At 37.8% G+C, this 22392-nt stretch overlaps 1 protein-coding gene across 2 annotated transcripts in view; it reads right to left on the bottom strand.

Annotated features, from left to right (window-relative positions):
- The window catches only part of Gria3 (glutamate ionotropic receptor AMPA type subunit 3), a 277086-nt gene that overhangs the window by 12376 nt on the left and 242318 nt on the right, over positions 1-22392 (bottom strand). Inside the window, exons 13-14 of one of the 2 annotated variants that reach the window (XM_052171185.1) lie at positions 13674-13921; positions 13004-13118 (exon numbers count right to left, since the gene is read on the bottom strand). In XM_052171185.1, the coding sequence (XP_052027145.1) occupies positions 13004-13118; positions 13674-13921 (363 nt within the window). The remainder of the gene's footprint in view (positions 1-13003; positions 13119-13673; positions 13922-22392) is intronic. The other variant, XM_052171184.1, reaches the window with a different exon arrangement.

Genomic DNA, 22392 nt, shown 5'->3' with positions numbered 1-22392 from the left:
TCAGAATATCTCCATTCTGTGTCTTACAAGGAAAATGAGTTCCCTTTATACTTTAAACAAGTTTTTCCATCAGTACTCAAAAGCCTAGGCTTCTCGAGTGCTAACCAGAATTGCAACAAAGCATACACAAAACTTCTACTCCTCCTTAAGCTAGTATTGGCAGTGGAAGTTGTCTTAGATTATTGTAAAGGTCAGCAAGACCATCTATGACCCTGGAAGCAATGCAGAGCTGCCTTTTCCTCTACCCCCACTGTCTATCTCTTTCCTCATTTGTTATGACACCACCATCCCTGCTCTCCCAGGGCTGCGTTCTGAGCCAGGTTGTGGAGTGAGACACAGCATTGTGGAAGTTGCCTTGAGATACAGAGCAAGATCCTTCTCACTAACAGAAGGGGTGACCTGGGCTCAATGTGCCTATCCATCCTTCCTGTACTTCTTCCCTTCTTGCAAAAGGTCTAGTAGCTTCTCATTGCTCGCTGACTGTGTCCTTACCAGCCCTCATTCTCTTCTAAGGTTCTGCATTCTTAAAAATACCTCATTCAATTTGTTCAGTATTACTGCTTTTCTTAGGTCTTAGGAACAGAACAGCCTGATTAAAGTTAGCATACTAGGGTTAATAGAGGGTTCCACTCTCTAGAGACCCTGGGTTTAAAAGATATTCACAAACATTTAAGTGACATAGATCGATAAAAGTAAAATGTGTGGGTTTAGATCAGTGTTTCTCAAGGTGTGTCCCTGGGACCCCTGGGGGAATCATTGAAACCCTTTCATTGGAGGGTCCATGGAGTCAGAGTCTTTCATAGTGATAGGAAGGTAACAACTGCCTTTTTCACTATTACTCCTTCATCAAATACAAATTGCTTAGAGGCTACCTGATTGTGAAATCATAGCAAATTCAATGAAGAAGTAGAAATGATAATCCCATCCTTTAATATAAGTTACATATTAAGACATCTGTACAAAGATAGTCTGGTTTTACTTTTCTTTTTTTTTTTATTCAATGTATTCTTTATTTATATTTCAAATGATTTCCCCTTTTCTGGGTCCCCACTCCCGCAAGTCCCATAAGCCCTCTTCCCTCCCCCTGTTCCTCCATCTACTCCTTCCCACTTCCTTGTTCTGGTATTCCCCTGTACTGTTGCACTGAGTCTTTCCAGAACCAGGGGCCACTCCTCCGTTCTTTTTGGATATCATTTAATATGTGGATTATGTCTTGGGTATTCCAAGTTTCTAGGCTAATATCCAATTATCAGTGAGTGCATACCATGATTGATCTTTTGAGACTGGGTTACCTCACTGAGTATGATGTTCTCCAGCTCCATCCATTTGTGTAAGAATTTCACCTTTCTAACTTTGTTTTGAAAAACAGAATTGTTTTCATATAAGTATATTGTTTATTTTAACATGTGCTATGTTAATTTGAAAATAAATCAGTGAATATATTCCTTTAAATTCTATTTATGCCATAATGAATATTAATAAATACAACATAGAAACAAAATATTTGTTTTAGATTATTGCAATAGTTTTTAAGAATATGAAGAGTCCTGCAACAAAATATTTTATAAGCATTGCTTTGGAGAATGAATGAATTTTGTTGTGATATAGATGCTTATTCTGGGCTGTCAACCATAGACACTTGCCTAAGCCCAGACTTAGGATCTCAGCATCTTAATGTTCTCCTTCTGACAAATGGCCTATGTCTGCCTTGGTCTATCCAGTAGCTTTTACAGAACAGCTAGTTCACAGTGCAGGTTATCTTAGTGTAATAGCTTTCAAAGCAGGGGGCCTCGGGCAGGGCCTTTTGTCCTCTAGAGGACATTTGGTAATGTCTGGTGTCATTTTTGTTGTCACAAATGGGGTGGGGAATGATCTAGGCATTCAATGGGTAGAGGCAATGCATGCTGATAAACAACCTATAATTACAGGCCAGCCTCCAAAATAATGCATCATCTGGCTCCAGCCCGAGAGTGCTGAGGGCGAGAAAGCTGGCTTCCGAGCTTTCAGACATCCTCTGAGATACTCAGCACAGACGGTACATCTCTAGGTTAGTCTTTGATTAGAAAGGAAGGAAGGAAGGAAGGAAGGAAGGAAGGAAGAAAGAGAGAGAGAGAGAAAGAAAGAAAGAAAGAAAGAAAGAAAGAAAGAAAGAAAGAAAGAAAGAAAGAAAGAAAGAAAGAAAGAAAGAAAGTGTTAATGAAATTTGGGAGGGAACCAATGTGTTCTTGGGAACTTCAAAATAGAAACCAGAGGGGTGGTGAATGAACATTTCAATCAGTAGCAAACCCAATGAACATAAAAATTGCAATCAGAAATCACAGATAATACCACTTAACAAGGTGAGGAGAGGTACTAAGAGAAGAAAACTCTTGCTATTCTGTGTTGCTGTGAGATAGACTACGTTGTCAAAATGGTAGATTAAACATGCTTTGATTAAAACAGTTTTTTCCATTCCTCTGCCTTACTAGATGTATTGTGAAGCATAACTCATATCAACTAAATATGTCCATACATACGCATACACACACACAAATGCACATGCACATGCATGCACACATGTGTATATGCACATACACAAACATTTACAAATACAAACATTCACCCACACAAATGCAAACATTCATGCACACACACACACACACACACACACACACGCACACGCACACGCACACACACACACAGACACAACCCTGGTGTTATGAAGAAAGGAGAATTAGATATTCATTTGGCCATTTTAGATGGTTTTGTCAGGATGGTATTTTTTTTTCTCCTAGCTCAAATGTTTTCTCTTTTCTCCATCACCCTCTTGCCTTATTTCTGGGCATGTCTTGTGACTCTTTCTAAACCATGTGCTGATGCTGTTGTAGCTTCATTTATGACATTTTCCCCCCTCAGTAGAGAATCATTTCAAAGATAACTCTTAGCTTTTCATTTTCAACCTAGTTCCTTTACATAATTACACTAGTCAATTTTATTATTGGTTAAGTTTAGTGGCTACACCAAGAAGGCAGATTTATGGTCTTCTCTTTATAAATTATGAGACTGCAGCACATGCAGGTCAAGCAATTTGCTTAAGCCTCCACATATCATAGAGCAGGCCGAAAGGCAAATGAATATATATTGAACTGTCTGCTATGCATTGCCTACTGAAACCTAGACAAGAGTAGGTAGCTCTCCTCATTTTTTCTCTTTTGGCTTAGATATCCATAATGATTTTTTTTCAGGGACCCCAATTCTCCAAATGACTATCAATCTACCAAGGGCATATATTCCAGCTGAGGCCTTTTATCCTGTTGCAGCAGTGCTTCACATGGGAAATGTCTGGAGCAATTACTGCAGGCCCTTGACTGAGTACCTGAGAGAATTAGAAGTCAGAAATATTTATTGTGTTCACCTCAATAGAGAACCGAAAGAATTAGACAAAGTAGGTCAGATTTCTATCGTGGAAATTAACCAAGCAGTCGCTTTCTGAAGGGCTTACTATGAGCTTTGTGCTGAGCAGAACCATCATAAGGTAGAGGCATTTTTCAGCAAGCTAAAGGAGAAAACTGGAGGGCTTTCTGATGAAATTTGATGGGATCTGGGACTTATCCCCAAGCCCAATGTTTTTCTTCCCTATTTCTAAAATTCCATCTTAAAAAGTTCACACTGTTTAGTTTGAGCAAAGAGTTTATATTCTTGTTTCATTCTGTCTTTTTTTTTAAAAATATGAATCTTCCTGAAACATGGAAATGATGAAATAGAAACTATTTAGAAAGGAACTTGCTATTCACCTTAAAAAAAAGTGTTTGGGGCTTGGGGGAAAAATGTAAAGTTCTCCTGGGAAGAAAATGTTTTATGGCATAGAAGTCATAAAAATGATTATGAAAGCAGATTACCAAGAAGATGTGGAGTGGGTGCAAGAATATGTGAATTACAGAGTCTCTAAACATACATGAAAATAATGCTGACCTGTATCAGGATATTCATTCCTGAATGTGGAGGACAGACACGAACTGCCATTTGGTTATTATCTTTTAATATAGGGGAAATAATGCATAATGTTTTGATAATTAATTTTTTCTTTTAAAAATGTTTATTTTTTAAAGTGTGTGTGTGTGTGTGTGTGTGTGTGTGTGTACACGCACACACATGCACATGCCAGCCTTGACACACGTGGTCAGGTCTTTTTACTTTCATGTGGGTTCTGGAGAGTGAACCCTGTTCGTTAGACTCCAAAACAAGTGCTTTCATATTTAGCTGAGGCTGACCTTGAGTTTATCATCTTTCTGTTTTACCTCCCAAGAACTGAGATTGTAGATCTGTGCCAGCAAGCCTGGCATGAATTGTATTTTTAAAGAAAATATGATTAGATGATAAAATACATCTGCTGGTTTCAGCCCTCTACACCTGGCTCTAACTCAGGTACAAAGGACTCACTGTACACACGGTCCAGCTCAAGTCCCTCCAGGAGGTAGTTGTCAAAGTTCAGGGTCTGGCTTATCCAGCCATTTTAAAGAATCAGTGTTGTCTTTGTCATGGTAAACTTTATACTTGGACACAGCTTAAGGATAAGAATACCATTGTTTTTTTTTTTTTTTCTGTGAATGTAGAATCTCTCTTGTAAAACCCAAATAATAAGCCTTTTGATTAAAACAACTGCCAAGTCTGTTTTAAAATTTTGATGTCTTCAAGTACTTAGAATAATAAATGAAGCAGTTTGGAGCCATGTTGTAGTCAATGGAGTTAAGTGGAGGTGCTGAGGTCCCTTATAGGGGGGTGGGGAAGAGAATTTGATTCTAGTAAATTCATTACCAAGGTGATATCCCCAGGTATCTGGTTGACCCTAGAAGGGATAAGAAAAGAATTTAAATTATGGATATGACTCTGATCCTGGATAATAAGCCATGGTGTAGTGTGAGTATCTATCTGATAGACTGGATGTTAGACTCTGATCTAAAAGATTGCACTCTTTCTGAATAGGGATACTGAAAGAGCAAATGGTTGGGCAATTAATGATTCCAGAAGATATTCAGTGGTGCCCTTAGAAAGGATAGATAAATTTGTCAGTGTTTAGATTGTAGAGAAAGAAAAGATCACACAAAAGAAGCAAAAAGAAATATATGAACAACGATGGTAAGTTTATAAATGTAATTTGAAACCTGCTCTGACAACATAATATCTAGGCAATGAAAATGGAAATGGTCACAAATGAAGCTGGAAAAATTTCTGCCACCTGACACTGCATCCAAACTCTTGTTTTAAATGTACTATTCCTTGCTTCTTGGTACCTTTCTGAACAGGCCTTCTGGAATATCATCAGCCCAGAGGAGAGAGAAAGGTATTCTCCATTTTTCTGTCCATCTTTAAACTGAGACTACTTCAGGTAGTCATGGTAATCAGTCACTAGTGTCTCATTCCAGTCTCTCTCGGAGAAGCCATAGTATCACTCTGCATAAAAAGTATGTACAGGCAGGCACAGCTATCAGTTGATGGTTAAGAAAGAGAGAAGCCTTGCTGAGTGATTGTTTTTTTGTATTCTTTTTTATTAGTTAACTTTGGATATATGTAGTAAAGAATTTACTTGTCTATGTGCCATCTATTGGAGGCTGTGGCAGTTCCAAGCATGCCCTAAAATGCACAGGATTATGGAGTCTTTAAAAATATTCTATCTCCCCATTTTTTCACAGGAGTTCCTGCACGTACAAATGCAGAATAAGATTTATGTCATTTAAAACTTTTTTTGCCTTTGGATCGCTGAGAGTTGTCTCCATACCCTTTGACAGTTGGCATTACTAAACTCTGAATGTTCAAGTGACCCTCATCTTCACAGAAGAAGCTGCAATGATTTGCAGAGTTATGCAGTGCTTAGCTGCTAGAAGCCACCTCAGAGAGTATTTATAACCACGTAGTTCACAAATGTAGCTCAAACCTATTTAACTCCTTGCTAATGGGATCATAATTTAATGTAAGTGCAAAGAGCAAATTCAATAATGCATGCATATAACATTAGGAGTTGAAAGCTGTGAGCCATTTTTCTAAGGGCCTAACAATGCTAATGACTAAAATGTATTGATGACCATCTGTGCTCACACAGCAGCCTCAGAAGTAAATTTGAGATAGGAAGTTAAATCCAGCGGTGTTTCCATATGATAGCCTCTCATATTCAAAGCAAGAGAAACTTTGATTCTATAGATCATAGATTTCCCTGATGGATTTCTGTCAAAAACCTAGGGCTCTTTCTGGCTTATATCTCTAAAAAGCAAAACAATTATTTTACATAGCCTAACTATGTGGGATGATTCCTTACTCAATTTTTTTTTTCCCAACAGAGAGCAGGGATTCAGATAAGATACTAAGGTTGCAGAATAACTGACGTATTTCAGTGAAAAAATCCATTGTACATGTGACTCCCACTTGTTGTCCAAGTAAGCTTTAAAAATTCCATTTTAACATCCATTAGAAGTTCGAGTCATCAAATGTGGTTGGTATTTATCATGTATAAGTGTGTTTTATTTAGTTCATTTCAGAAGTACGAAGAGAGGCCAGAAACTCAAATGATGAACATTTCTGAAGACATGTAAATCTTTGGCTTACAAATAATCAATCTTGGCTTATATTCAAATATAGATTGAAAGTAATGGTGGCTATATACTGACTTACAAACTTGGTACAGATTGCCAAACCAAAGGTACACACCAATCTCTTTCAACACACACTCTAGCAACCACACAACATGCCTGCATTCCTAGTAGTGATGTTAGACAGGAAGTACTAGCAGTCTTTCTATGAGTGTCTGTGTATATTGATATACATATAGACACTGTGTATATATGTTTATATACACATATGTGTATATAGTATGTATATAGTAAAATATAGTATGCTGCTGCTTTAGATTCATATTTGAGATGTATTTTAGTGCTAGATAAAATGGATAAAAAATGTTAATCCAACACTTAGACCACATTTTTGCCACCTCAGACAAATGGGTACCAGCCTCATGTGCCAAGGGCCAAATGCTATACCGCTCTCTAAAAAGTCAAAAGAGAATGGCTTTTAACTTTTCTCTATAAAATTTCCTCCCACCCTGCTCCTCCCACCCCACTCCCACCCTAACAAAAATAACTTAGGTACATTAAATATTTCATATTTCTTTTCCATGGCTGTCCTACCTTTCAGACAGTGTGGTTCTACAACCTCTTCAAATGAAATGAAACCCAGTTATTTTTCTTCTCCAGGGGAAGAAAGGGCATAGATACGCATCATTTCAATCTTTGCCATGGCAACAGTGTCCTTCCTCTTGACAACTGTGTAAAATCATTCTTACCTTCTTCCTTTTCATTCCTGCTGTTCTTTCTGTAGCTCTGGTGTTGGATATTTTGGTTATTGTTTGTCAATAAGAAACATATTCATGTTATCAGAATAGCAACATCTATAATTAATTATGTCCTAATCATAGGAATTATGCTAAGACCACACAGTCACTTGTGTTTAAGTCAAAGAATGAAATAATTAAACGGTCTTTTCTTTGTGGGTTACATTTTTCTCCCAGTGGTAGAATTTATTTATTTTTTTAGCATCATTTGCAAAATCATTGGTTTTGGCAGTACTGGACTGGTTCAGTTCTTAAGACAACTGGTCCCTTGCTTGAAAGTAGTCATTTGAGAGAAAGTGTGGATTTGTTCTTGGGAAGAAGACCTGAATCAGTTCAAGTAGCAAATTTAGTCACTACCATGAAAAAAAATCATCAGGTTCTTCATATTTCCAGGAGGCAGTACCAGCACAGAAACATGCAAACCAATGAAGAGTATAGTATACTCACCCTACTCCTTGATCCCAAACCAGTCTTGGGGATTCACGGGAACTTCTGCTAAGACCCAGGAAGTGTCATCGTTCTGTAATGGTTCTTGCCTATACACATAACAGTGTCAATAAAGTGTCATTGGGATCCATCTTAACCCTGGGCATCCAAAGTGTCAAACTTTAGGAATGGCTCCTGCCAGTAAAAGATCCACTTTTGTTGCAGATAAAGGCAGATGTAGATTCATATCCATTCCCTAAGGCCCAAGATTGTCAAAGAATTCTGGGTGTGGAAGAGAAGCAATTAAGAGATGGTGGCATAGGAGAGGAAAATTGTAGACAAACACAGGAGGAGAAATACATACAAAACTGAAGATCTCATGTTATACACGTGGTAAAAACAGTTATAGTCTCATTCCTTTACGTAGCACCAACTATTGGATCTGAGGGTTTGGAAACAGGCTATCTCGAAGTGCCATTTTTTACTGTCTCTGAATGGAAGACTTGCTAAGCAAATGTATAAATTTTTTTTAAGAAAAAAGATTGATAGAGATAGGGAAGAGGAAGCAAACTGTTGAATTTCTTAAGAGAACAAATTTTAAATGTCTGTTAAAAGCATATAGATGAAAGTAGATACAACTAATTTTAATTTTGGGGAGTTTTGAATCTATTAAAATAAATTCCATGATTTTTCTCAATGTGTGTGGCATATGCTTGTCATTTTCTTCTAGTTTTTATATATTTCAATTTCAACTACATTTCTTTATTGATATTCTATACCATTTTCTATGCCTTACAAGTGAAGGTACCTACATTTGGCGCAATACTTATTGCAGTCAAGGAGTTCAGAATAGTTCCATTTAAACATTCTGTTCCATTGTTCTCAAAGGCACACAATCTGTGCTGTTCTTTTTTTTTTTTCATCTTTAAAAGTGTAGATACTAGAAGTCTATTTAAATCCACTGATGCAAATCTAGACTGAGATGGGATAAGTTTTGTATAATCTTATCACTCCAGGTACACATAGTTTGTTTTTACTGACATTGTTTGCTCTACTAAGTAAAGATATATAGGAAAACTGAGCTGGCATCATTTACTTAAGATTAAGGGAAGTTAGGTGGGTGGAAGACCTAAAATGTAGAACTGTGAGAGGACTGAAAGCTGTGGAAGAAGGTTAATGCCCTTATATGGGAACTCAGCAAAATCACTATCTGCTCTTTTACTGTGACAGACTTTCATCAGCTGTCTCTCAAACCTCTAGTGATCTAGGTTTATAGCCGGAACAACATGCATGCCTCTTAATAACTGCATTTCGCAGTATTATAATAAAGCCACAGCACAATAGGGTGATTTGTTGTTTGAAAATTCTTAAACCACAGTCTTCAGTTTCCATAATTTATCTCTGTACATTTATAGATCATCAAGGGCAGATTGGGTATAATTTGGCCAGGATTTGTTAGGTTAAATTTGAGAAATTGGTACAGGCAAGCAGTGTTTTGGTTCTAGCCTACGGGTCTTATTCAGGAGCTACTCCAGTTAATAACCCCTTTCTTAATTCCCTGTAGTCAGAAAAGAAAATAGCATATCTATTACATTAATTTAAGAGTGTGCTCATTTTTGACAACATGAAAAGTTCCTGTTCCTTCCATAGCATAGTTAAATTTGTAGAATATGCTCAGAATGCATGCTGTCTCATGTTAGATAGGGAAAAGTCAACAATTTAACACAATTGCCCATTTATCATAATTTAAAGGTTATAAGAACAAGACAGAGAGATAAGTAATACAGGTATTTTTTCCCCTTTCCTGGTTTCAGAGATAATAGGTGTAAAAGTGTTTTTGAAGTAGTGGAGGCACTTATAGATGCCAGGTTTTGTGATTAGTATCATTTTTAGTAATCAGTACTGAGGGCTAGAATGGCTTAAATATGCCATTTGCCTAGTAACCCAAGTGATTGAGAATGAACCTGATTCTTATAGAAACATAGCACGTGCAATCAGATTCACACCATTCATGGATGGGTAGCTGCAATAACTTGCTTTTTGCAATATTATCAGAAGAGGTGAACCTGAAAGTCAGAAGAGACATGTGACTGCATTGGCTGTGTGACCTTCTCAAAGTCAGCATCACCCGTGGATCTTACTTTACCTATGAAATGATCGTACATTCAGTGGTCATTTTGGTCATTAACTGGGAGCAAGAGCCAATATGGAAGTGTAATTCTCAAGCTGTTTTCCTAATAGGATAAAACTTGATGTGAACTAGCACAGAGAAAGAATTGTCAGAATGAGGGAAGCAAATTCTGAATTACAAAATACGTCTGAAATGTGACATTTTCTCCTTTTAGTTCTATTTTGCAATTCAGACTGGCTATAAAACATTGTTTTATCAGAGGTCCCCATGAGAACTATCTTAGTGGATAGATTTATAATGAATATGATTATATGTGATGAGTCCTTCGAACCTTTGAAACAAAAAGGTTTGTTCTCTCAAGAAAATATTCAACTGAGGGTCTAGTCTAAACTCTTCATTTGCTTAACAAACCTCTCTTGTCCACATCCATAGTCATATAAATTTACTTTGCAAACTGGTCCTTGTCTAGTTTATTCCACATTATTAATCAAAGCACTCCGAGTTAAGGAGGTTTCAGCGCATTTCTACCTTCTGAATGGATTCATGTTGAATGGTACCCATGAAGTAGTCGTCAAACAGTCAAGTTCATTTCTTGCTCCGTCTTGGGCTCACTCTCAGAAAAAAAAAGCAGGTGGCAAGAAGGAAGAAATTAAAGGCAGGCTCCTTGGTAATCCCCAGTTGGAAGAAGCAGTTGTTGGATACGCAGCTTTGTTCCCACTGTTATCCATACTTGAGAATTGAGTTGGCTTATTGCAAAAGGTAAATTGAAAGGATGACCAAGAAAAGGAATTTGCAAGTTTCCTGGCAGGTCACACTATGGCCAAAGAAGTTTGAAATGATTAAGATCTACTGAAATATTTTCAATTGGCATGCCAAATTTCAGAAAAATCTGGAAATTATTGTAAGTTAGCAATAAAGTTACTAGCTAAAACTCAGAGACAATTCTAAGAAAGGAACAAAAAGCATGATTGTTGGTTATAATTAGCAAAAAGCTAGTTTAACCATTTGGGATCTTCGTGACACCGTTTCATGAAATGTGAAGGTAAGTCAAATCTGTCCAGGTTTGTTTTTCGTGTGTGTGTGTGTGTGTGTGTGTGTGTGGTGTTTGCATGCATGCCTGTGAGTGAATGAGTGTGTGTGTGTGTGTGTGTGTTTGTGTGTGTGTATGTGTGTAAAACATCCAGCACCTGGTTATTGTAAAACTTCTGGGCACTTCTGGGCACTGTGTGGATTATTTAGAGACATCTTGATTCAGTCCGTGGTTCCTCTGAATGATGAGTTCATGAGAACAAAGTATTTAATCCAGCTCCGTTTTCATTCTGTAACTCACTTGAATAATAGAATTAGGTTCTTGGTGGCCTGCTAAAAGCGTGAGAAAAGTGCTGGGAGGAAGGTACTAAATACTTTGGGCATCAGGGTAGCCATTGTGAAAAGCAAATGAAGCAAATGATTGGCTAAATTTTCAGTGTCATCACTTTACATTGGTGAGAAAGGAAGTCACTGCTTTTGGGCACATAGTAAAACCTTGATTAATTGCAATCCATAGGGATGGATGGAATTGTTAATAAGAATACTTTACTTTTGGCTACTGACCTGCCACTTTAAAATGCTTGTATCCACTCTCATGCCTCAGGGAAGTAGCCTCTAATGTTTGAGGGTCAATTCAGATGGAGAGAAGTTACAGGTGAAAGATCTAGCTGCAGTTATCACTTGGCAACTATGTAAAAACCTGGTTCCTCGAGGTCTTCTCATTTTGGATATCATTAAAGTTTCTCATCAATGGAAGTTTGGAACGGGGACTGACAATTCAGTGCATTCTTGTTAATCAAGGTTTTACACTAGAAGGCCTTGCCAATGCCTGGTAAGATTATGAATAGAGGTTGTTTTAAATTTTGCTTCTTTGAAAGTACTCTGGATCAGTGTTTCCAAACCCATATTATACTGAAGACTAGCAAACTAGCTTTTCTGCCAGGATCCCAAGGGATGGAGAAGGAAAGAGAAGAGAAGAATTACAAGCATTGTCTCTGAAGAAAACAAGTTTTGGCTTGCCTGTCTGTTGCTCTGTGGTTGGGAAACACTGTTCTTCACCTTACGATGCCCACGGTATCTTGGTTGTGCAAGAGCTGATCTCATGACTTTCAGTATCATTTGCCCTTGGGCCATGGAGAAATCTGTTTTCAGGTCTTCTCTTGTACTTACCCGAAGTGCCCCTCCAGGACTTGCTGCTGTCTTGGTCTCTGAGAAAGCCCCTATTTCCTGTTGCTTGGGTGATGTCTACTCATCCATTCTAGCCTCGAAGAGTGTTAGGAACCAAAGGAATGGCAAGTAAGATGGGTTTTCTCATGATGACAACCTGGATAACAATTAGACCTACCTGAACCAAAAACATGGCTAAAGAGAAGCCAAATCAGGGGTTCACACAAAAGTAGTATCATAGGCGATGTTCATGTTCAAATACATAAAAGCCCGTTCGCAAAGTCTCTGTATGTGGTGACCTATTAAAGAAAGACCCCATTTAACTTGAAATTGGTCTTTCTCTTTGCTTTTCAAGTTAAGTGGGGCCTAGTTAAATCAGCCACCACATACAGAGAATATTTCATCACTCATACAAGTAATAGAAGTCACTCCCACTCACTCAAGAAACTTCTATGAGCAATCATCACATCCTAGAAAAAAATAGAACCAAACAAATTATATCCTGTCATCTCAGTGGCTGAATGGATCTGATTTCTTATACAATTCAACTGAGGCAGATGGGGGAGTCTCACAGGACACCCTCGGGCTTTTGAAAACCTAGGGCACTGAAACCTGTATAATGGTCTTCATATAGAAACCAGTCTGGCATGTGGGGAAAGGAAAGGTTGTGGACAGGGAGCCTCTGTCTGGGAGTTTAAGAAGGGACCCAAGTTAGATCAAAAATATGGGCAGTGCCCTAAAGTCTTTCTGTTTCCCAAAGCTGCCGGGCAGGGGAATAACCTGGTTATTCTACTTTCTGTGTGTGTCTCGTGCTCTCTCCTCAATAATAAGATAACAGTCTTGCCGATTACTCGTCACTAAGGGTACCCGGTTGTGGTGACATTGAGGCTGACCTTGGAGTCACCGCCCCCGCTGCCGCACTCTCCTTTGTCGTACCACCATTTGTTTTTCAATTTGTCCAAGAGGCCTTGCTCATTCAGTTTTAATACTGCCAGGTTAACAGCATTTCTTGAAACGATAAAACATAACTTGTAAGAAAATGCACAAATGCTTAGGAAATCGTTAACGTATAAAAAAGGAGCACAAGAGGACAAATTGGCTAAATTTCACAGAACGTGGAGCTATAAAAATGTCTGTACAGCAAATACAGGGTTAAATATTGGAAGGTGGCATGGAGGATAACATTTGCTCAAAACTGAAGTGTGCGGGATGGGGAAATTGTCTTTGAGAAAAAAAGTAACAAGAACACCACATCCATGCAATTAACATTCGTCACCATAACTTGGCTTTTACCATTTAAATTGAAAAAGCCGTTGAACTGTAAAATTAAAACAGCAACAAACAGTCAGAGAGGACAACACAGAGAGAGAGAACATTAAAAAAAATGGATGCATTAAATAGATGAAACCATAATTTACCGTCTTATTTAACTCCATGGAATATTGTAGATTTTAAACTTTTAAAAGTTACCTCAAAATCCACAAGAAAGAAAACGACAACAAAATGCATCAGGGTAGGTGGAATCCTATAACAACACGGATATTGTTATATTATTCCACCCACCTTAATGCTGAGCCTTTAGGGGTTGCCACACCATAGCCTTTGGAATCCAGATTTCCACCAACTTTCATCGTATCACACGGCTTTCTCTGCTCAATGTACTCATTCATGGTTGACTCCAGCAGGAAGGCGAACTTTCCCTTGGACTTCCGAACTCGGGCTACCCCATCAGCTGTTGTTTTGGTAAACACAGATGGCTCTGCGGATTTCATGTAAGACCACATTTTCTCATACACAGCAATTTTGGATCTCTGCAACAAACAAGATAACAGTTCTCTGAATGGCTAGATAAGACATAGCAAAGAGACATTTGTGCCCTAAAAAACCATATTTATTCTTTAAATGTTAAGTTTTATTTGGGTGTGTCGGACTATGCAGGTACCCTCAAATACTGGAAGAAGCTGCATATCAGATCCCTTAGGGATGAAGATGAAGGCAGTTGTGTGCTGTCTGACCTGGATGCTGAGAACCAAAGTCTGGTCCCTTAGAAGAATAGCGAATGTTCTTTATCAACCCCCAAACATGTTTTATTACAGCCCACAGTCTCAGAGCCATGGCACACTGTGACTGTCCATATACTTTCAGACATCTGTCAACATGTTTTTAAAACAGATTTCTCCAAATTGTGCTTATCCTTGCTAATTGTGATGTACTCTGCTATTTTCAAATTCACTTAAAAAAATCTAGTCATGCCTAGCTAGCTAACTTGGTTTCACGGCCCTACTAACTGGTTACAGTTTGGTTTTGAAAAGTATTTTCTCATTTGAATTTTCTGCTAGATGAAGAAATCTCCCCAAGCTCCCCACCCCACCCCAGATATCCTGCTATATGTTTACCCTGAATTTGCATGAAAAGGTTATTAAAATGGTATGGAAGTTCTGTTATGATAAGAAAGTGCATCCTTGTTTTGAGACAATCTTTTTTTCCCCTTTTCTCTAGAACTTCTTTCCTTGGCTCTACATGTTAGAGCTATGGAAAATAATTCTGCCTGCTGTTTCTCATGTTGATCTTTCAAATATTGCAAGGGCTTTACTATGTTCCTTCCTGATCTCATTAGGTTAAGTTGCATTGGCTTTTAGTGTTTCCAAAATTCTCAGAACTTTGTTCTTTTAACCATAAGCTCATTTGAATTTGTGATGTCTCTTTTATTAAATTGAAGTGTTTAGAAATAAACTAGGCACTACTGAAGTATGACCATGATAGAATAAACAAAATGTTTGTTTTCTGTTATTGGAATATTATTTTTGCATTAGTGTATTTAGTCATGCATCTACCCTTCCAACATGTATTTATTGAACACCTATTGGAGCTGTGAGGTATATAATAAGATGAATAGTGTCATTTCCATTCTAATGGAAGCATCACAAAAACTTAGTTTTTCTTCCATCAGTCCAAATCACCCTTGTCTTGTCCTTCTTAGGTTGCATTTATCCCGTTAAAGTTCATTTAAGTTTAGGTGGTGCTGAGAATGTGTAACAAATACTTCATGTTTATAGCTCCACATGTGTCCTGTAGAGAATATAAAGAAAGAATAGCCACAATGACCCCAGAACTTCCAATTAGATTAGTAATTAGATCCTTAGGAAGGAGAACTCTAGATAGAAGATGACATTTAATCAGAGGTGAGGGTATGGTAAAACCCACAAACATATACCATAATTTCAGGTGTCCTTCTGTAAGCTTTCCTGGCACCCATCCTGGCTTGTTTGATAAGTTGTTTACTTGCTCATTTCTGGACTTTTGTCACCTACATCGAACCTTTTAATTTTTCTTTTATTATAATATACTCCTCATTTCTCCAGCTCCTGTCATACTCCCCTAACATTTTTTTGAGACCTGTCAGGCTTATGCAAATGGATCCTGGAATTCCCAGAGCTGCCTCCATGAATTAAGCCTCATTTTATGGCAATTAAACACTCACAGAGACCCTCATGAAGTCACACTGAAACAGCATGCTGAGATAGAAACAGGTTTAGATTGTATAAAGCACAAAAGAAGGAAGGCAGGATAGCTAAAGCTGAATGAGTGAAAAAACTGATAGAAAATGAATATAGGCAAGAGAATCAGGTCAGAGCCTGTAGGCCATGATTAAACAGTTTGGATTTATTCTACATGAGAGGAAAAACTGTTGGAAGATTTTGAGGAGGGTATGTGTGTGTGTATGTGTGTGTTTGTGTGTGTGTGTGTGTGTGTGGTGTATGTGTGTGTTTTAGCATCCAATTATTTTTAAAAGGGTATTCTGACTGCACTGTAAAGAATGGGCCAGAATAGAAGCAAGGGCACTACTTTGAAGGCTATTCTAAGAGTTCAGGGTACATGTGCTGGTGGACAAGACTAATAGGATCAATGGAAGAGGATATAAGAGGTTAGGTCCCAGAGTTGCTTTGAGGGAACAGAAAACAAGCCTTTCTTTAGGCTCCAACTGATAGGCCTAAAGATAACTTCTTATAAAATATTTCATTAGAAAGCTTGGCTCTTGCTCCCACCCAACCACTGAACACCTAAACTAGAAAGTTCTGTGCTACTTTCCCCTCTTCCCTTCACCACCTCTATGTAGAAATGCTGGGAACCCTGCCATCTCGTCTTTCTATACCATAGCAGTTGTTCTCTCTAGGGCACGCCATCCATCCTTTTGTTTTGTTCTTGATTCTGTTGTCTGCCCATTAAATTGAGGTCTCCTTGCTTAATTTCTCTACTTACATGATCCTTCTAAAGTACAAACCTAATCTCATTACAACCATCCTTATAATTCTCTGCAATTTTCTTTAAAAATTGTAGAGCAATTTGATGGTTGCCGTTTTGTCCTTTTAACAGTGTCCTTTGCCTTACAGAAACTTTGTAATTTTATGAGGTTCCATTTGTCAATTCTTGATCTTAGAGCATAAGCTATCGGTGTTCTATTCAGGAACTTTTCCCCTGTGCCTATGTCCTCAAGGGTTTTCCCCAGTTTCTTTTCTATTAGTTTTAGAGTGTCTGGTTTTATGTGGAGGTCCTTGATCCACTTGGAGTTGAGCTTAATACAAAGAGATAAGAATGGATCAATTCACATTCTCCTGCATGCTGACCTCCAGTTGAGCCAGGACCATTTGTTGAAAAGGCTATCTTTTTTCCACTGGATGTTTTCGGCTACTTTGTTGAAGATCAAGTGACCATAGGTGTGTGGATTCATTTCTGGGTCTTCAATTCTATTCCACTGGTCCACTTGCCTGTCACTGTGCCAGTACCATGCAGTTTTTAACACTATTGCTCTGTAGTATTGCTTGAGGTCTGGGATACTAATACCCCCAGAAGTTCTTTTACTGTTGAGAATAGTTTTAGCTATCCTGGGTTTTTTGTTATTCCAGATAAATTTGAGAATTGCTTTTTCCAACTCTGTGAAGAACTGAGTTGGGATTTTGATGGGGATTGCATTGAATCTGTATATTGCTTTTGGCAAGATGGCCATTTTAACTATATTAATCCTGCCAATCCACAAGCATGGAAGATTTTTCCATTTTCTGAGGTCTTCTTCTATTTCCTTCTTCAGACACCTGAAGTTCTTGTCATAAAGAACTTTGTTCACTTGTTTGGTTAGAGTCACACCAAGATACTTTATATTGTTTGTGGCTATTGTGAAGGGTGTCATTTCCCTAACTTCTTTCTCAGCCTGCTTATCCTTTGAGTATAGGAAGGCAACTGATTTGCTTGACTTGATTTTATAACCTGCCACTTTGCTGAAGTTGTTTATCAGCTGTAGGAGTTCTCTGGTGGAGTTTTTTTTGGGGGGGGGTCACTTAAATATACTATCATGCCATCTGCAAATAGTAATAATTTTACTTCTTCCTTTCCAATTTGTATCCCTTTGACCTCCTTATGTTGTCTAATTGCTCTAGCTAGGACTTCAAGTACTATATTGAAAAGATATGGAGAGAGAGGGCAGCCTTGTCCCTGATTTTAGTGGGATTGCTTCAAGTTTCTCTCCATTTAGTTTGATGTTGGGTACCGGTTTGCTGTATATTGCTTTAATGATGTTTAGGTATGGGCCTTGAATTCCTCTTCACCAACCCTACATCTGATAGAGGGCTAATATCCAATATATACAAAGAAACTAAAGAAGTTAGACCCCAGGGAACCAAATAACCCTATTAAAAAATGGGGTAGAGACCTAAACAAAGAATTTTCACCTGAAGAAATTCGGATGGCCGAGAAGCACCTTAAGAAATGCTCAACATCATTAGCCATTAGGGAAATGCAGATCAAAACAACCCTGAGATTTCACTTCACACCAGTCAGAATGGCTAACGTTAAAAACTCAGGAGACAGCAGGTGTTGGCGAGGATGTGGAGAAAGAGGAACACTCCTTCACTGCTGGTGGGATTGTAAGATGGTACAACCACTATGGAAATCAGTCTGGCAGTTTCTAAGAAAACTGGGCATGACACTTCCGGAGGACCCTGCTATAACTCTCCTGGGCATATACCCAGAGGATTCCCCAGCATGCAACAAGGACACATGCTCTACTGTGTTCATAGCAGCCTTATTTATAATAGCCAGAAGCTGGAAAGAACCCAGATATCCCTCAATGGAGGAATGGATACAGAAAATGTGGTATATATACACAATGGAGTACTATTCAGCAATTAAAAACAATGAATTCATGAATTTTTTAGGCAAATGGATGGAACTGGAAAATACCATCCTAAGCAAGAGCAAGATAATGTAATCACAAAAGAATACACATGGAATGCAATCATTGATAAGTGGATATTAATTAGCCCTGAAGCTCTGAATACTGAAGATACAATTAGCATATCAAATGATTCCCATGAAGAAGGAAGAAGAGGGCCTAATCCTGGAAATGCTTGATCCAGCATAGTAGGGGAGTACCAGGACAGAGAAAAGGGAGGGGGAAAGATAGGAGAATGGATGGAGAGAAGAGGACTTATGGAACATATTGGGGGGGGGGGGGACTGGGAAAGGGGAAAGCTTCTAGAATGTAAACAAAGAATATAGAAAATAAATAAAAAATTAAAAAAAATGTAGAGCAAAATTTAGTTTTATATCTGATATCTCCTCCAATCCAGTCACACTGAACTGCAGACCATTCACTGAAATCAGCCATATAGTTTCATGTCTTATGCCTTTGATTATGTTTTTGCTTCTGTCTGAATTACTTCGTTATTCTTGGAACATCTAGAACCAGTGCTTTGCCTTCTAATATCTTTCCTGTTCCCACAGAAGTAACTCCTTGACGGTTGCTTAGTTTTTTTGCTGCGTAGTCTCCTATATTATGTTAATGAGAGTTGGCTACATATCTGTCTTTCCTCTTCTTATTTGAGAATTTCTTGAAGACAAAGTCTATGCCTTATTCATTTCACTAGCCATGTTGTCAGGTTGCACCATTTCACTCATTGTGGTCACTAATGATATGTTTATTTAATAATAAACTTAGGCCAGGTCAGGGTGACAACCACATTATTGTGAAAAGACAGCAAGATGAAGCCAGGTGCTGGTGGTGCATGCCTTTATTACCAGCACTTGGGAGGCAGGATCATGTGGATCTTTGAGTTGAGGGCCAGCCTGGTCTACGGAGTGAGTTCCAGGATACCCAGGGATACTCAGAGAAATCAGGTCTTAGATAAGAAAAGATATTGAGATGACTAAACATTTCCACCACATTATCTAAAGATGATTGGACCTTGTCTTTTGCTAAACCTATCAACCTGCTAAATAAGGATATGTGCTTCACGTTTCAAAACTATTTGGAATACTATTTAACAGCCTGAGTTGATGACAAACACCTGTAATTCCAACACTTGAGAGGCTGAGGTAAGAGCATAGAGTTCAAGGCTAGAAAAAGTGGTACTTAATGTGACTTTGTCTCTGCCCACACAAATTAGTTCATCATTAATACTCCTTTAATAGTCAAAGCCTTACAAGATTTAAATCTGGCTCATAGTCTTGTATGTTCATATTGTACATTATCTTCATCTGGTGATTTCTAAGTGTCATAAGGAAGTACCTTGTCATTAAGTGTAACAGCAACTTCCTTGCCCCTCAAATTAAGAAAAAGTAAAGAATTCAGATACACATAAATCTATGAAAAGAATGTAATAACAGAGATGTGCCTGAAATTAAGCATCTATAATCACTGAAATTGACCTATTTGTCTTTCATAGTGGTGTGTGTTTCTCTTCTTGCCAATGATAATGATAATTATTGTCATAATTTGGTCTTTTTTTTTTTTACCAACTTTTAACTTCCTTATGTTTTTACAAGAAAAACAGCCTATTTTATAATGGTTATATAACCCTTCAATCTGCGACTGTACTATATTTACAACTTTCCCTCTTATTGTCATTAAAGACAACACTATGGTGGGCATGTCTTTTGTGTAAATAGATTTTGTATATTATTTGTTTTTACCAAACCAGATATGATTATAGAGTATGTTAGGAAGGAGGAGGTTGCCGAATAATTTGTGTCCTACATTATTAGCAAAGTAGCCATTACAACCACAGATAAATGTATAAGCTAAAGGTACGGAAGTCCATGAACAAGCATGCTGTGTTTTGGACTAATTTACTTCATCATTTAGTTGAGCTCTTTGATTGCTGATACAGACTAAAAGATTTATTCCTTTAGGTAATGATGCCTTTCTAGGAAAATAAATGGCAGTGCTTGAAGTGGGTACTTTAAATGTATGTGCTGCACACATAGTACCCACTAATGGACACAGTAATGTCAAATCAGTCAGTAGCAGAAGTGATAGGGCCATGGTTGATGACTAGTTTCTGAAGGTTAGAAGCAGGAGGAAGAAATGACTCAGAAGTGAGGAAAATTAAGCTGCAGCATTTATCTTCCTAACTAGTATTTAACTGATGGTATGACATTCAGATAAAAAGGAAGAAAAAAATAAAATAAATTTAGAATTTTTTCATTTTTAGAGACTATTTTCTTTGGCTGAAATACCAAAGGCAATAAAAGGGATTGAATGCTAGTTCAATCATCTGAACTTCAATTTAAAAAATTATAGCAGGATCGGTAATAGCAAGTTCATTTTTCCCAACTTGCCATGATTCATTTCCTTCATCCCATACAGCACACGTTGTCTCAAAAAAGGGGAAAAAATAGACTCACTTATGTAGCAAGGCCATGAGACAGCACTGCTAGGTAATTAGCAAAGGAAATCCAAAGAAGAAATATATGAACGGAGGAAGAACAGATTAATCCACAAGAGCAGATCAAGTAGAGTTCTGGCATTAATGACTTCTGCAGCCATAGTTCTAAGTATTTGCATGCAACAAAGCATAAAGGTCAAAGATGTAAAGTGTGTGTGTGTGTGTGTGTGTGTGTGTGTGTGTGTGCAGGACTTGCAAATCTGTTATGTGGAAGCCAGTGATTAGTGAATCACTTGCCACTCAGCACTGGTCTGCATCTTGCATCTTTTTGTAATAGTGGCATTTGTTCCTGGTTACTGTAATCCAGGGGTGCTGCAGCAATAAAAGAATTTTTCTGTAGACAAAAGGAAATACAACATGGCTCTATAGTGCTATGATAAGAGCTTGGGGAATATGGAAAAGAGCAAGGGGTGGAAAAACAGGAAGGGTTGGACAAATGAAAGGAAAGGGGAGATGATGGGGTTGTAATCTCAAAATAATAATAATAAATAAATAAAAATAATATACGTATACGTATATGTATATGCATGGAGCCAGAGTGCTTGGGTTTGAATCCCTTTTGGTAGATGCATAAATTAAATTATCTAGCCTCTACATCTCAATTTCTTCACCTGTAAAATGATATGGGTGTTAAGCATCTACTTCAAAGAATTATTAGAAATTAATGGGTTAGTGTATTTTAGAATAGTGTCTAGAATACCTGAACTGGAATTAAGCATGTCTTTTTATATTAAAAATGAAGAAATATGCTTTAGTGGCAAAATATATTTCAACAGTATTATAGTATAAATTACTTTAGTCCCATATTTGGAGAAGTATGACTTTATACGTGTTATTATATGGTTAAATATTATTAGGTATCTAGGTATATTTCTGCAAATATCTGTGATCAAAATCATTATCAAATGCCTTTTGATTTTTGGACTTTATTGGTGGAGGAAACACACACACACACACACACACACACACACACACACACACACGCACGCACACACACACACACACACACACACACACAAACACACACATCTGCCATGACTTACATCAGAGGCCAGAGGATAATGTACATAGTTTGATTCTTTCCACCATTTTGGTCCTGGAGGTTAAATTCAGGAAATCAGCCTTTATCCACTGAGCCATCTCACCAGTCCAACTTCCCCTTTTAAAATTTACGTTTTATAGTATATTTGAGGCTTATAAATTCAAACTCCCATGAACTAGAACCCTGTTCCTGAGCAAAACTATTTAGTATAAATTTCTATTTTTCCTATTTGTTACATTGGAATATCTACTTGGTCAATAAAGCATCCAGTTGTTGTCAGTAGAACAATATAACAATATGTAGCTGAGATCAGAGGCTCCTTCAAAGCCATCTTGCTCAGTTTCTCATCCAGTGAAGCCTCCTGTGTTCAAATCACTCTGCTGGTGAGGTAGTCTTCAGCTCTTATGAGGTAGGCTTCTTTGTAATGGGGAAGGTTGAATTGAGAGAACCTTCTTTTTGTTGGCTGACCTCTGTAATAAAAGACTCCCTTATCCTAATTCTGCCTTTTGCTTGAATCAAG

This window comes from Apodemus sylvaticus, chromosome X (assembly GCF_947179515.1).
Source record: "Apodemus sylvaticus chromosome X, mApoSyl1.1, whole genome shotgun sequence".
Classification (NCBI taxonomy): Eukaryota; Metazoa; Chordata; class Mammalia; order Rodentia; family Muridae; genus Apodemus; species Apodemus sylvaticus.
Note: the sequence above shows the minus strand (reverse complement) of the source record. Positions and strands in the feature narration are given on the sequence as shown.